The sequence below is a fragment of the Saccopteryx leptura genome, chromosome 2 (genome assembly GCF_036850995.1).
Source record: "Saccopteryx leptura isolate mSacLep1 chromosome 2, mSacLep1_pri_phased_curated, whole genome shotgun sequence".
Taxonomy (NCBI): Eukaryota; Metazoa; Chordata; class Mammalia; order Chiroptera; family Emballonuridae; genus Saccopteryx; species Saccopteryx leptura.
In genome coordinates this window covers 2,315,296-2,330,191 of record NC_089504.1, presented here as the reverse complement: position 1 = coordinate 2,330,191, position 14,896 = coordinate 2,315,296, and the positions used below count along the sequence as shown (strand labels likewise).

At 59.9% G+C, this 14,896-nt stretch overlaps 1 protein-coding gene across 3 annotated transcripts in view; it reads left to right on the top strand.

Moving 5' to 3' along the window:
* Positions 1 to 14,611, top strand: part of OLFM1 (olfactomedin 1) — a 35,617-nt gene extending 21,006 nt beyond the window's left edge. For all 3 annotated transcript variants that reach the window (XM_066366726.1, XM_066366727.1, XM_066366725.1), the window contains exons 4-6: positions 2,010 to 2,229; positions 8,536 to 8,642; positions 12,767 to 14,611. In XM_066366726.1, coding sequence (XP_066222823.1) covers positions 2,010 to 2,229; positions 8,536 to 8,642; positions 12,767 to 13,441 — 1,002 coding nt within the window. In that variant the 3' untranslated portion in view covers positions 13,442 to 14,611. The remainder of the gene's footprint in view (positions 1 to 2,009; positions 2,230 to 8,535; positions 8,643 to 12,766) is intronic.
* Positions 14,612 to 14,896: the final 285 nt, after the last annotated feature.

Sequence of the window (14,896 nt, the reverse complement as noted above, 5' to 3'; positions counted from 1 at the left end):
TGTCCCCCACGCGGGCCTTTTCCCTCCAGAAATAGCGAAGGGGGAGGCTGGGGGGGGAGCCCAGCAAGCCTTGCTCGTGGCTGTTCTTGGAAACAAGGAACTCGCCCTCGCCTTGAAACGGGGGGGCTCAGGCTGTGGCGCCCCCCCCGTTAGCCTCTGTGGCGCCCCCCCCCCCGTTAGCCTCTCAGACCCGGGGGGTCCCGGGTCTCCCGAGCTTCCCTAGCTGAGTCACAGGTTAGCTGGGAGGGGACATCATCGGCCCCTGCCGTGCCACTGCCGCTGCAGGTCAACCGCCTTAGCCGAGGAGATTGATTAGAGCCGTTTCTCCGACCTGATTTAGCTGTGACACGGCTTCCTGTAGATTCACGGGGAAGAGGGGGAGACGCCAACATCTTTCTCCCTCGGTGATAAGCGTCCCTTTTCTCCAGCACCTCTGGGCCTGAGAGCCAGAGGTGGTTTGACCTGAAATCCTATCTATATATACATATGTCTGACTACATATATATATACATGTATATATATATATATCTAGAGTTCACGCAACTTCAGAATTATTAAGTTGAGGGACTATATGCACCTGAATTAAGGTATACATGCGTGTTCATTAGGACTGGAGCCCAGATGTAAACGAGCAGGTCAGAGACACAGCTCCACCCCCAAACCCCTCCACCCCCACCCCCACGTGACTAGAAACTGCTGACGCTGTCTTCCTGTCCTTGCTCCTGCTCGTGCAAGCAAGAAAGAACGCGCTTTTAAAAAGCGATACATCCCGTAGGCCAAACGGCGGGCCAACGAAGGCAGGCGTATCAGTCAATCTAGAATGATAAACAAAACAGCAGGAGGCCCGATCCCGGGAAGGAGAAAGCGGGCGGTCACTCTGGTCTGGAGGCAGGCGGACAGATGGAGGACTGTCCTTGCTGCTGACATGTCACCGTGAATTCGCCCAGGAAGAGCTTTTGACCTGCCTGTCTCTTCTGTGGGAGGCCAGCGGCCTTCCCTTCTCGGGGCGCAGGGGGCGGGGGGAGAGTCAGATTCCTCTATAAAGAGGGGTCTTGGGCAGCCAGAGTAGCTAGCTCCCGCTTTGCAAGCATCGTCCACACGGCCATCTCTCTTCCCCGTCCCCAAAGTTGGGGCACTGTGGCTCTGGGGAAGAAGGGGTGTGTATGTAGGGGGGGGGGACAGAAAAGCCACCTCTGCCTTTTACCCTGCTCCTTTCATTGCATTAAAAACCTCAACAGAAACTGTTGCGAAGGAATCCATTAGACCTGTCAGGGCAATCTGTTTGGACTGTCTCTAGCACGGAAGTGTGATTTTTATTCTTTTTTTTTTTTTTTTTAACGTGACCATGAGAATTTGTGTCTGTGAGTGGCTATCTGCGTCAGGCAGGCTAGTGAGACAGCTCTTCAACGGTATTTCGTTTTCTCGCTTGCAGGGCTAACTTAAAAGCGGTCTTTTCACATGCCGCAGTGACGGAAGAAGCAGTGTACCTCCCATGTAACCATGACAGAGGGGCCAGACAGCTTTTTTTTGCACCTTGCATTTTTACGATTCTTTTCCAGTACTTAGCTCCCTTTCGCTAAGGAACCTTGAACCCAACCACGATCCTCTTTTGCATGTGACTGTAGATGCATTTCATGAATACCTTGGACCCTTTGTCAATGCATATATTCTTTTTTTTTTTTTTTTGAAAAAGAAAAAGGAAAAAAAAAAAAGAGAAACTTTGTGTATGTGACTTGAAAGCATGTAACCTTAAAGATGTTGCAATTCTACCTGACAATAATAAAGGCCTTTCCCAAATACCATGGTGTCCTGAAGACTTGTTTCCTGTGCTCTCCTCACTCCTCTTGGACCAGACCATAAATAAACCCATCAATGAGGCCAGAGCGGGCACTTCACGGCTGCCCTCCCCCCTCCCCCCACACCCCGCCTAGGGAGAAGCCAGGCCAAGGCAGGGGTGTTGCAAGTTTTTGCACGCATCGCACTGAACCCGGCTTATTTTAACCTTGCAGGCGATAAAAGCGAAAATGGATGACCTTAGGCCTTTGATCCCTGTGTTGGAAGAGTACAAGGCCGATGCCAAATTGGTTTTGCAGTTTAAAGAGGAGGTCCAGAATCTGACGTCAGTGCTTAACGAGCTGCAAGAGGAGATTGGCGCCTATGACTACGATGAGCTGCAGAGCCGAGTGTCCAATCTTGAAGAGCGGCTCCGTGCGTGCATGCAAAAGCTAGGTAGGCCCAGCACCCTGCGGGGGCGGGGCGGCTCAGGCCGGCTCGGGGAGCGGTGCTGAAGTGGACAGCACTCCCACCCCACCCCCTCCCCCACCCGCAACCCCCCTCCGCCTTGGCTTCCGCAGCTGATGGCTGGATAGGGCTCCTTGGGTTAGGGCCACCCAAGGACAGAGCCTAGGTGTGGGCAGGGTGCACCTGGGTGTGCCCCATGGTCCCACCCCTGTGCAGAGGCCAGCTCACTGACCCCGCTGAGTTGCACATCTGGAAAAAAAAATAGGAGGATGTTAGACGTGCCAGAGCATCTCAAGAGAGTAGGTGTGCGCGCGCGTGCGCGCACATGGGCACATTGGGTCAGCTCTTAAGACACTGAGTTGCTTAGGGCTAGAAACGTCCAGCTCAGAGTTCCGTCCAGGTTGAGGACGACAGCGGAGGGGGGAGCCCCCCCCCCCCCCAGATACCGCACCATTGCATAGGGAAGGGCAGATGCAGGCACACGGCAGTGGAAGGAGGTTACCACTCACAGCTGGGCGCCCGCGTGCTGGGCGGGGCAAGCGCGCCTCCCGACAGCCGGGAAGGGTGGACCCTGTGAGCTCACGACCTCCTCGTGTTTTCTAAAAGGCCCGCACACAATGTGTGGTGACCCCCTTCGAGTTCTTACTGGCAAGTGAACCGCCCACCTGCCTTATCACCCCCTGTGGTGTGTGAGGGCACAGGTCCACTTTTAAGGAATAGTCTTTAAATCCCAATTCCACTTTTTAGGTTTTCTTTGGTAAAGATTAGCTGGTCCTTCTCACCACCCGGTTTTAAACAAAGGTTGCTCATTGTCAGTGTGTGTGTGTGTGTGTGTGTGTGTGTGTGTGTGTGTGTGTGTTTTCGAGTAACGCAGTTACTTTATGAGGAATCTATCCTTTGGTTTTCTCTGATGTTGTGACTTAGTTTCCTTTTTATCTGCCTCCCCTGCCACACACACACACACCACACACTCTCTCTCTCTCTCTCTCTCTCTTTCTCTCTCCAAGTACCTTATTATAAGCTGTTGTTGGTGAACGAGAACTTGCAAAGGGCAGGGAAACTGAGTCAGCCAACTTTTCATTTGAACAGTTTCCCACATCTAGATTACTTTTTTTTTTAAAATTCAGTGAGAGGAGGTAAGGCAGAGAGACAGACTCCCACATGCACCCTGACTGGGATCCACCAAACAAGCCCACTAGGGGGCGATGCTCTGCCCATCTGGGGCTGTTGCTCCATTGCTCAGCAACCGAGCTCTTCCTAGCACCTGAGAAGAAGGCTGTGGAGCCATCCTCAGCACCCAGGGCCAACTCGCTCCAATGGAGCCGTGGCTGTGGGAGGAGAAGAGAGAGTGAGAGAGAGAGAGAGAGAGAGTGAGAAGTGAGAGGTGAAGGGGTGAAGGAGCAGATGGGTGCTTCTCCTGTGTGCCCCGACCTGGAATCAAATCTGAGACATCCACACGCCTGGCTGACACTCTACCACTGAACCAACTGGCCAGAGTCTAGATTATTTTCAGAGTTGCACTAGGTACCCAGTGAAGGCACACACTTTTCAGTCCCCCTGTCCTGGAGAGAGGCCTGTGATGGATTGGCATGAAGAATGAATCTGTGTTCATGTGCACACTCTTGCTGTGTCACATGAGTGAGTGTCTCCTGCGTGTTTTCAGTGACGTGCTTCATGGTGCCCAGTGTCACTGGCTGGGTAACTGGGGACAGTCCCAGGAAGGGCCTGGGGGTGGACAGCCTCTGCCAGCTCATTCCATTTAGACATTCCAAGAGGGTGTGTGATGTTTAAATGTTTAAATGTCACAGAGACACTAATGACGATGGGTCTCTGTGATCCTTTCCGTCGGGCGCGGTCTTTGGGTTTCTTCCCATGATGACACTGAGCTCACTGTTGTCTCTCTCTCTCCAGATCCTCCAAACCCTCCCACTGGGGGGGGGTCTCTCTTGGTCTCTGGAGAAACCAGAGCGAGGGGGTATTTTTTCTTTTTCTTTTTCCCTTCCTGGTGTATGAGCTGTGTGTACCAGGGAGAAACAAAGGGAAGAACCCACATTTTTCTTTATTTTTTTTTCTAAAGTGAGAAGCAAGGAGGCGGCAGTCAGACAGACTCCCGCATGCGCCCGACCGGGATCCACCCGGCATGCCCACCAGGGGGCGAAGCTCTGCCCATCTGGGGCGTTGCTCTGTTGCAACAGGAGCCATTCTAGCACCTGAGGTAGAGGCCACAGAGCCATCCTCAGCGCCCGGACCAACTTTGCTCCAATGGAGCCTTGGCTGCGGGAGGGGAAGAGAGAGACAGAGAGGAAGGAGAGGGGGAGGGGTGGAGAAGCAGATGGGCGCTTCTCCTGTGTGCCCTGGCCGGGAATCGAACCCGGGACTTCCACACACTGGGTCGATGCTCTACCACTGAGCCAGCCGGCCAGGGCCAAAGCCCCACATTTTTCAATAAACAGATCAAGGAGCAGAAGAGGAATTAGGGGAAAATGGTACAAATGATGAGATGCTCAGGGCCTTTCTGAGGGGGATGCCACTCTCCCCAAGATGAGCAGTCTTCCCACCTGGACCCGGCTTCATTTCGGAAGCTGGATGAGTTTACCTTGGAGCTGAGGATCTTGGGGCTGCCCCACGGTTACCCTCAGCGGCTTGTGTCTCGCTTGGGAGTCAGGAGAGGATGACCAGGTCCTCGGAGGCTGTATCTTCCTCGGTGGAGAGCAGCGGCGTGAGCTCACCTCTGGTTGAATCCTTTCTGCAAAAGACCTTGACGTGTCGATGGACCCGCTGAGTCAGGGTCTGCCGGTGGGACCCGGCGGTCGGCGTTGACCCAGCACCGGGCAGATGCGGGTGACCCAAACCATGAGACCCCCGTCTGGGGGAGGCCGTGAGTGTCACTGATAGCTGTGGGACTCTTCCAAGGCGGTGGCCAGCTCGGGTTTCAGCCTCTCCTCATCTGAAAATAAAGGGGGAGGTGTCCATGTGCCCTGAAGTGACCGTGCAAGTCCATGGGTGCCATTTACATCACGATAGAATAGGTAGATGATTGATAGATAGATGATAGACAGATGAGAGATAGAGGATAGAGAGATGATGAATTGATATAAATAGATGACAGATGGCCAGATGGACAGACAGACAGAGGATAGACGGACAGACAGACAGGTTTAGCAGCTGCTGCTGCTCTCTCTTCCCAGGTTTTCGTTCAGCTCAGTAACTTAAAGACACGGTTAGTATCCTGCGGCTGCTTAATTTAGTCTTTATTTTAGCCTCGCCAACAGGCACCGTCTTAGCAGACCTGTTTCCTTGCTGGGAGGTTGCCAAGGAGCATCTAGAAAAGGAGGTGGGGGCTGCCCTCTGCAGCGGAGCCAGCGCCAGACAGCTGTCCCGAGGTGGGGGGGGGGGGCACCTAGGTCTCGCGGCCGCCTTCCGTTCCCTGGTTCCTGGGAGGGGACGTCTGACGTGGTTCCCTGGCCTAGTGCACAGGGTGTGCGCCCTGGGGCTCAGCCTCGGGTGAGACGCACCTGCTCCGGCTGCTTCCCAAGCCTCCCCGCCCCCCTCCGCCCCACCGCACGCCCCTCCCCCGCACGCACGCACCCTGAGCCCTCGTGATGAGGGAGGGACCCGCTCGTGGACTGAATGCGCCAGCCCCGCACTGCGCGGGCTCCGCCGCCAGGCTCTTTCCGATCCTGTCAGTTCCGAGGTCTTGGCAGAGCCGGTCTGGATGCAGAACCAAAAATAACTCCCTGACTCAGGCAGGGCGGCCTCCAGGCCTCCAGCCCTCCCCCCGCGCCCCTGCTGCCAGCTGGTGGAGGAGCGGGGCACCCAGAGCAGCTGGACCCTCCCCTGCCCGCTCTAATCCGCGGTCCCCGGCTCCTCCCGGGGAGGGGGTGGCGGGCAGGCTGGCAGAGGGCTGTTGGCGCTCCGCCCGCGCTCCAGGCTCCGGCTGCAGGGGGCGGCCCCCCCGCTGGGACACAGCCGGGCCGGCACTGCCGCTGGCCACACCTGGACCTGCGACCTGTTTCCCGCGGCCGCTGGCTCTCCTTCTGTGCAGCCCCAGCCGGAGGGGCCTGCACGGGCAGGACAGGACAGGGCAGGACGCAGTGGGACCGTCCGTGGCAGCCACCCGACCTGGACTTGGCTGAGGTGGACCCCGTCCTGTCCGCCAGCTCAGGCCGGACCCAGTGACGATCAGAGCGCGGCCTCCGCCCAGCGCTTGGTTCCTCCGCGTCAGGCCAGGCGCTGCTCCAAGGTCTGCGCCGCTTACCCGCCCTGACGCTCTCGGCCGCCCTCGGAGGCGGGTCCTCCCCGTAGAGGAGGACAGCTGTCTCTCCGTGCCACCCTCGGCCACCACGCCCCTCCCCCAGCCCCCGCTCCTGGGACAGACAGTGAAGCCATAGGCTATGGAGGATTTTCCGAGAGATGGGCAGTTTCCCCTCTAGATTCCTGAGGGATGAGTTGCTCACTCGTTCCCTCTGGACCCCTCCCCAGGGTCCTGTCCCGGGAAGACAGAGCACCAGGCTGCTTGCCTGGGACCGTGAGGACCCAGACGCTCCTGTGTCTGTGGCCCCAGGAAATGTGTGGTCACTATCGCCGGGCAGTGAGGGCAGGAGGCGGTGTTCCGAAGGGGAGAGGTTTCTGGGAAGAGCCACAAAAGACAGGTGGGAAGGGGGTGGGGTGGGTGGGTGGCGTTCCAGGTCGAGAAGCAGCCAGAGGGAAGGTGCGGGGGCAGGAAGAAGGGGACCCACGGCCAGGCCCGGAGCCAAGTTGTGGTGCTGACCCTCCACCTCCGTCTCGGGAGTGTGACACGGAGGACAGAAGTCTGGTCTCCGGCCTGGAGGAAGGGAGGATGGTCCAGAGGGGATCGCGCCCACAGCGAAGCCACCCACCTCCCACCGAGAGAGAGAGAGAGAGAGAGAGAGAGAGAGAGAGAGAGAGATGGGAGAGGGGGAGGGAGGGAGAGAATTCACCCCTGGGGCTGGGGACCACTCCGCCCTGGAGGCTGGCTGAGGTGTGGTCACTCTGCACACAGGTCGGTGGCAGGTGGGAGGGACCCATGGGGTTTTGCACAGCGTGGTGGCTCCCCCCCCCCCCCGGGGCCAGCCGGAACCGGGTCAGAACTGCTGGGATCCAGCCTCCGCAGTGCCCATGTGACCGTGCGGCCCAGAGAATGTCTCCAGCCTCCGTTTGTGAGGTGGGGTTGGGGCACATGGCCACATCCAGGGCCCCGTCCGTCCTGATGCTGCCTGACCAGCCAGTGACCTCCGAGCCCCAGCTCCCGGCCTCTGGGCTCCTCCCCCAGACGGGAGAAAGTCCTCACCCTGCAGGGAAAGCCCGCAGACGGTGGGTGGGTGGGTGGGTGGGGAGGGCGGCGGTCCGGCTGCTGGCCCGGGGCCTTCGGCACCTGACCAAAGGAAGCGGGATGGAGAGCTATAGTGAAGCTCACGCTGCTCTCGCTCCGTGGACCGAATGTGGCTCGCCCTGACCGCGTCCTACATGGAGCCTCACCACCTGCTGCAGCGTGCGGGCGGGCCCAGTGCACTCTCTCTAGCCTTAGGAGACCGAGCTAGAGCTACCGTCCTCCCCAATCCCCAGAGGAGAAAACCAAATCTTGACAGGCTGACTGCCTCCTCCCTCACCCCCCTAGAGGTGCTGCTCGCTGGGGCCCGGCCCCCAGCCCCACGGGGAGGGACAGAGACAAGCCCAGGATGGTGGCTGCTCCTCCCTCTCCCCCCTAGAGGAGCTGCTCGCTGGGGCCCGGCCCCCAGCCCCATGGGAGGGACAGAGACAAGCCCAGGATGGTGGCTGCTCCTCCCTCACCCCCTAGAGGTGCTGCTCGCTGGGGCCCGGCCCCCAGCCCCACGGGGAGGGACAGAGACAAGCCCAGGATGGTGGCTGCTCCTCCCTCACCCCCTAGAGGTGCTGCTCGCTGGGGCCCGGCCCCCAGCCCCACAGGGAGGGACAGAGACAAGCCCGGGACGGGTGGCTGCTCCTCCCTCACCCCCCTAGAGGTGCTGCTCGCTGGGGCCCGGCCCCCAGCCCCACAGGGAGGGACAGAGACAAGCCCGGGACGGGTGGCTGCTCCTCCCTCCCGGCTTCCTGCCTTGGCCGCAGTTGCTCTCTCTGCCGGGGCAGCGTGGCTCCCCTGGGCCTTGGTGTCTCTCGGGGGAGAGCCAGGGCTGAGCCGCCGTCTAGCAGCCGTCCCAGACCAAGGGGGGTAGAGGGGACCCTGCGTCCTCCACCGTGTGCCTGTCGGGCCGGCCGGGGGACTCACTCTCCTCCTGCGCTCTGACTTTCTTCCAGCCTGTGGCAAGCTGACAGGCATAAGCGACCCTGTGACCATCAAGACCTCAGGCTCCAGGTTTGGGTCCTGGATGACGGATCCTCTGGCCCCAGAAGGTGACAACCGGGTAAGTGCTCCCTCTCGTCGGGCCTGGGTCTTCCCTGGCCCCGTCCCCGGGGGTTGTTTGGGCAAAGGTGCCCCGGTCGGACCACCGGGCGGTCTCCACCCCCGCGTGTCTGCTCTCACAGGGGTACCGATGTGCCCACCTTGCCAGCAAAGCACTCCAGGGCCTGCAGCCCGAGCAGAGGTGGGTGCCCTGGGGGTTCGTCACAGACCAAGGGGACCCACAGGAGGATGGGGGTGTCCCTCCCCAGGCGTGTGTCCCTCGGGCTCGGTGGGCGCCCGGAGTCTGAAACCTTTCAGAAGGCCCCACCCTGCCTCTGCCCACCCACCCCCATACCCCCCAGGAGGAGGGTCCACTAGTCCCTTCCTGTTTGAATGACTTCTCCTTTGTACTTCATCTGCCATTCCTTTCATGGCTGAGGAAACTTGTGTCCCTTCTGATTTAGGAAAGAGGCCGAGATCTCCTTAGACCCCCTCACTGCCTTCCTCCCGGGGGTGAAAACACAAAAACAGCAAGCACAGAAAGCGCCACACTTGTCCTGGTCAGGGAGGGGCCTGGGGCCTGCCGCTGGGACCCCTCGGGGGAGTGGGGAGAGGAAGGCTGCCGGGCTGAGAGCCGGGGACGCCCGGCCCACCAGCCATGCCGGCCTCGGTGACAGTGACCTTCGGTGGCCTTCCTCCGCAGGAAGGTTCCGCCCAGGTTCTCGGTGGTGGCTGGTGGCGGGGGGAGGCTGTTTGGGACTCTCCGGCCTGGGGCGTCTACCAGCCTTGAGCACCGTCGCCCGCACAGCCGGCAGTCGGGGGCACTGGCCACTCCCTTTCCTTCGGCAGCTGGCGGGACGTTTAGAAAGTCAACACTGGGGGGAAAGACACAAGCCACACTTGCTCTGGGCCAGACTGAGGAGGAGGCTGAGGAGTCCGAGGTCCCCGAGCCGCGCCCCTCTCCCCCGAGACGTCCACCCTCTGCACGCCCCTTCCCGCTTCCGACATTTAGAAGGCGGCCTCCGTCCTGACCTCGTGTGTTCCAGACGCAGAGTGGCGCCTGCCCTTCTGGTTAGACAGGTGTAGGGACAAGGGCCAGCAGGCTTCCGGGAGCCTGCAAATCTGTCTTTCTCCACAGTCCCCAGTGGGAGGAGCCCCCCCTCCAACCGGTGTCCCCCTCCCTGAGCGGGGAGCGGCGTCTCCCTAGACGCTCACCCCAGCATTTGCGGGCAGGGTGGGGGAGAGTTCTGGAGGGGCTGGCTGCATTCTGCACACCCCCGGATGCAACGGGGGGCTGGGTATTCGGGGAGAGGGAAGGTTTGGTGGCAGTTTTTTTTCTACATTGTGACAGCGAGCTGGGGTTTAGAAGTTTTCTAACAATTTAAATTGGCTGTCATCCCGACTGTTTCTTGGTCCACGCCCATCTGGAGAACTCCGCCTCTGTTCCGAGGGCAGTTAGAAAGGTGCTTTCGTCAAAGATGTTGGAGAGACAGACAATGGTGGCGGACCGCGGGGAGAGCCCTGCTGAAGCTCTCTGTGTCTCTGTGACGTCAGCACCAGAGACAGTGACGGCACCCGCAGCCCACCCCACGGGCCCAGCCCTCAGCTGAGCGCTTGCCAGCCTGTCCTGGTTCGGTTCGGTCCTCCAGGGACCCTCCAATGTGGTGTCACCGTCCTGTCTGTTGAGCTGATGAGGAAGGCCAGGTCCAGAGGGGGTCACGGGACTTGCCCAGGGTCTGGGAAAAGCCAGCCGGTGGTTTTATTGACAAATGTTTACAGCGGGCACTGACGTTCCAAGCTGAGTCTCCTAACACCCCACCCCCCGCCCTGGGCCATTGCTCAGGCCGAGCTGGTGGGACCCGGGAGGTGGGCCCTGTGACCTTGGCACTGCAGAGGCAGACGAGGACCCCTGTCTGACACCGAGGACTGGCCCCTCGGCCCTGGTTTGCTCTCGGGGTGGCTTTGTCACAGAGAGCCCTCAGATACCAGGTCTCGGGGCCCCCGAAGCCTGCACGGCGAGGCTGTCTGTCCGGGTGGTGGTGATGGACGCCTTTGATAGTTAGACGTCTGTTTTCTGCTTGATGGCTTGCTCCCCCCAACCCCCCATCCAGGAAAGGCAGCCCTGGTGATGGACAGAGGGCTTCGCGGGGACGGAGGAGAGAGCGAGCGGGGCCAGCTCGGGGCCGTTGGCAAGCCAGGCTCGGGCTATTCCTGAGCCCCGGGCTCAGTACGGTGGCCTCCAGCTGCCAGCCCGCTAAGTGGCACGTCCCCGCTAAGTGGCACGTCCCCGGGTCCTGCCATTGATCTGGGAGACTGTTTTGTTTTGTTGATCTTTTCCATTCTCCCATCCAGTTTTGATTACACACACACAGGAGACCAATAACTCACTCCAAAAAAGAAATCAATGTCAGCCCCAGTGCGGCGGCCGCTGAGGGAGGGGGGCCGGGGTGGGCGGGCACCTGGCCAGAGAGCTGTCCTTCAACACTCAGCACCTGCACTGATTTCTCCCCCCTCCCCCCCAAAACGCTGCAGTCTCCAGAAGTGTGGCTGTGCCCTGGGTCCCCCGGGTGCCCATGGGCAGGAGGAAAGGCTGTTTGAAACCCCTTGGTAACTTGATGCTAATCCACCCAGTGCTGCCCACAAGGAGGGGGTCACGCTGGACCCTAGGGTACCTGCTGGGCCCCATCAGACCCTGCCCCACTGTCAAAGGCCCGGCTGTGGAGGAAGCAGACGTTGGCACATACAAAGTGCTCAGGTCGCTGAGATGGGGGCGGGTTCGGGGAGGGGGTCAGGAGGGTGCGGTGTGGTGCGGAGCGTCGTTGGAAACTCTCTCGGGAGAAGCAGTGAGGCCCCCTTCTCAGGAGACCGCTAGCCAAGCGGAGAGGCAGGCAGGAGGGCCAGTCTGGGGGCAGTGGGGCCGTCGCGGGAAGAGGGGCAGACCCCACACGGCCGTGTCCTTCCTGCGCCTCGCAGCCGCCGGGCACCCACCCGTCCACCCACCCGCCCCCTCCTAACCCGTGACCACGTCACTGAGGCTAAAAATACCAAAACCCTCAAATGGGACCCAGGTGTTTTTATGTTTGTGAGGTTTTTTTTTTTTAATCTCTTTTAAAACAGAAAACACATGTGAATGGATGTCTCAGGAACAAGGGACTGATATTTTAAATTTCCAAATGCACGTGTAAGGCCGCGTCTGTGAGCCGCGGGGCGTGGCCGCGGTGGGGGCAGCAGCTGCTGGGTTGTAGCTGCCGCGCACACCAGCCGTGCCGGCAGCCGGCAGCCGTACGGGGCCCTGGCTCTTCCCGACTCACTGCACGGGCCTCTCACGAGTTCCCGTGTTGACTGAGGATTACTGGAGCGCTCTGTACCAAGTCCACACGGCTTCGAGTCCATCGGCATTTGGCAGGAGTCAGAAATACTCACCCTCCGTGCCCCCCAAACGGGCCATGCTGTAGCAGTTCTCCTGGTGGCTTTCGGCCGCCGGAGCCTCTAGAAGCTCGTGTCTTCCCTGGAGAGGAGGCAGTGTCCCCTCCCCACACACCCCCGGGGGCCGATGGGGAGAAGGGGCGGGGACACTCACCACCTCCCCCAATGCCAGGCTGTCGTGACAGCAAGAGGACCTGGACGATGGGCAGCACTGAGACACGCCCTGCCCAGTGCCGTGTCCTCGTCCAGGGCCAGGTGGCCGTGCCCTTCACGAAGCTGTCTGGCCGGTCTGGGTTTTCACACAGGGATGGAGTTACTTCCTTCCCCAGATAAAGTAGGAGCGCTTACTGTGCGCCCGCGGCCGGGAAGAGAGCCGTGACAAGCAGGTGTGTCTGTGCACCCACAGCCCAGGTACCCCCATTGGAGGACCTGGGCATCCACCGTGCTTTCCCTCATCCCCCAGAGGAGACTCGGGTGCCCCGGGCTGCTTCCTACACCCCCTCCCCTGGCCTGTCACTGTGCCGGAAGCTTCTTTGTCCAGGGGGGAAGATTAGTCCCGTCCCCTTTTGAAAGGTGCCCGGAGGTTTGGGAGGAGGGCACGCCTTGCTTAGTTTTAATCATTCTCTCTCCTGGTTCTCTCAGTGCCTGGGGGGGGCAGGTCTGAGAGGGCCCCGTTGCCACCCAAGGAGCCGCTCATACCACGGTCCGCTCTCTCCGCAGGTCTGGTACATGGACGGCTATCACAACAACCGCTTTGTGCGCGAGTACAAGTCCATGGCGGACTTCATGGCCACGGACAACTTCACGTCGCACCGGCTCCCGCACCCCTGGTCCGGCACGGGGCAGGTGGTCTACAACGGCTCCATCTACTTCAACAAGTTCCAGAGCCACATCGTCATCCGCTTCGACCTGAGGACCGAGTCCATCCTCAAGACCCGCAGCCTGGACTACGCCGGCTACAACAACATGTACCACTACGCCTGGGGCGGCCACTCGGACATCGACCTCATGGTGGACGAGAGCGGGCTGTGGGCCGTCTACGCCACCAACCAGAACGCCGGCAACATCGTCATCAGCAAGCTGGATCCCGTGTCCCTGCAGGTGCTGCAGACCTGGAACACCAGCTACCCCAAGCGCAGCGCCGGCGAGGCCTTCATCATCTGCGGCACCCTCTACGTCACCAACGGCTACTCAGGGGGAACCAAGGTGCACTACGCCTACCAGACCAACGCCTCCACCTACGAGTACATCGACATCCCCTTCCAGAACAAGTACTCCCACATCTCCATGCTGGACTACAACCCCAAGGACCGCGCCCTGTACGCCTGGAACAACGGCCACCAGGTCCTCTACAACGTCACCCTCTTCCACGTCATCCGGTCCGACGAGTTGTAGCTGCCCCGCCCCCCTCGCCACCGCCTGGAGGCCGAGGCCGAGGGTCCCGGGGGCCTCACCCGCATGGGAATCCCCGCCAAACAGCTGCCAAAATCACTAACGACTCTGAGCCACGCTGGTTTTGGGAAACTCATCAGCATCGCGGGCGACGGCACGACCCTCTCTGTGTTCCCCCGGCTCGGGCCGGAGGGGACGACGGATCTGGGAAGGAACCCCGACTTTGCAGCTGGAACTGCAGCCCAGGGCTCCCCTCCCCGCCCCGCCCTGTCTCGCCTTTTCCGTCACTCATGTACTTAAAGAAGTCAGGCGACGTCCGTTGGCCAGTTCTCGCCCGAGGACAACCCACTGTTAGGATCGCATGGACCCTTCCTTAGATCGCAGCCGGTGCCAGTGGACGGGCTCATCGTGTCTCTCGTGGAGCGCCCCCAGCCCCGCCCCGCCCCGCCCCCCCAGCCCCGCCCCGCCCCCACCGCGCCCAGCTAGTGCCCGGCACCCGGAGGGGTGGACGCAGGCTCATCTAGCTCGTACCTTACCACTGCTGCTTCTCCACCTGTGTTGTGTCCTAGATTAACGTGCTGAGACCCGGTAGCCCGTGGCCCCCCCGCCCCGCCCCGCCCCGCCCCGTGTCTAGTAGCCGCGCCAGACGGCCGGCGTGAGCGGCACGGACCCTCGCGGCGCCCGCCGCGCCACGTGCCTGCCCCGTAGTGTATCGTGTGCCGACGTGTGTCCTTGTTTCTTTGCGGTGGTGACTGTGCGTTCGGTTTCTATGCCCATGGATGTCGTGATGCAATGCCGTAGTTTGGATCAGTCAAGTGGATGGTTCTTGTTGCTAAAAAAAAAAAAAAAAAAAAAAAAAAGAAAAAGAAAAAAAGAAAAAATCATAACCAGTGTTCATCCTTGTAGAGAGATAACCCAGTTCGTGTTGACACTAATCAAAGGGATGAGTTCTTTTCTTCTCCCAATTAGCTGAACCTCGTGCCCACGGATGGAAGGGCTCACCCCAGGGGGGTGGGGGGCAACTTCTGTTTCTGGCGGGAAAGGAGTTAGTTTCCGAGGGCGTCGGTATGTGCAGAAAGTACTTTTTTTTAAGTAAAACAAAACAAAACAAAAAACAAGAGGGGACCTTTGTACTCTCCACTTATCTAAGAAACAATAAACATATTAGGAGAGGTTTCTGCTTCACTGGTTATTTCTGAGGGTTCTTTTTTTTTTTTTTAATGATCATCCTTCCAGACCCTTGCAGGCGTGGTCCAGAGGGTGAGAGTCCCTCAGACGGGGAAGGAAGGTTCCTCCTTTCGGGTGTTGACAGTGGACACGTCCCTTTTGGGTCTCTGACCAACCATCCCCCGAAAACCGAAACCTGGAGACCATCTCAGAGTTCCCCGCCCCCCCTTTAGGTGAATTGGAATCACCATTCCGGCTCCACCCCTGGGAACCCCACCTCACCCCTGCCAC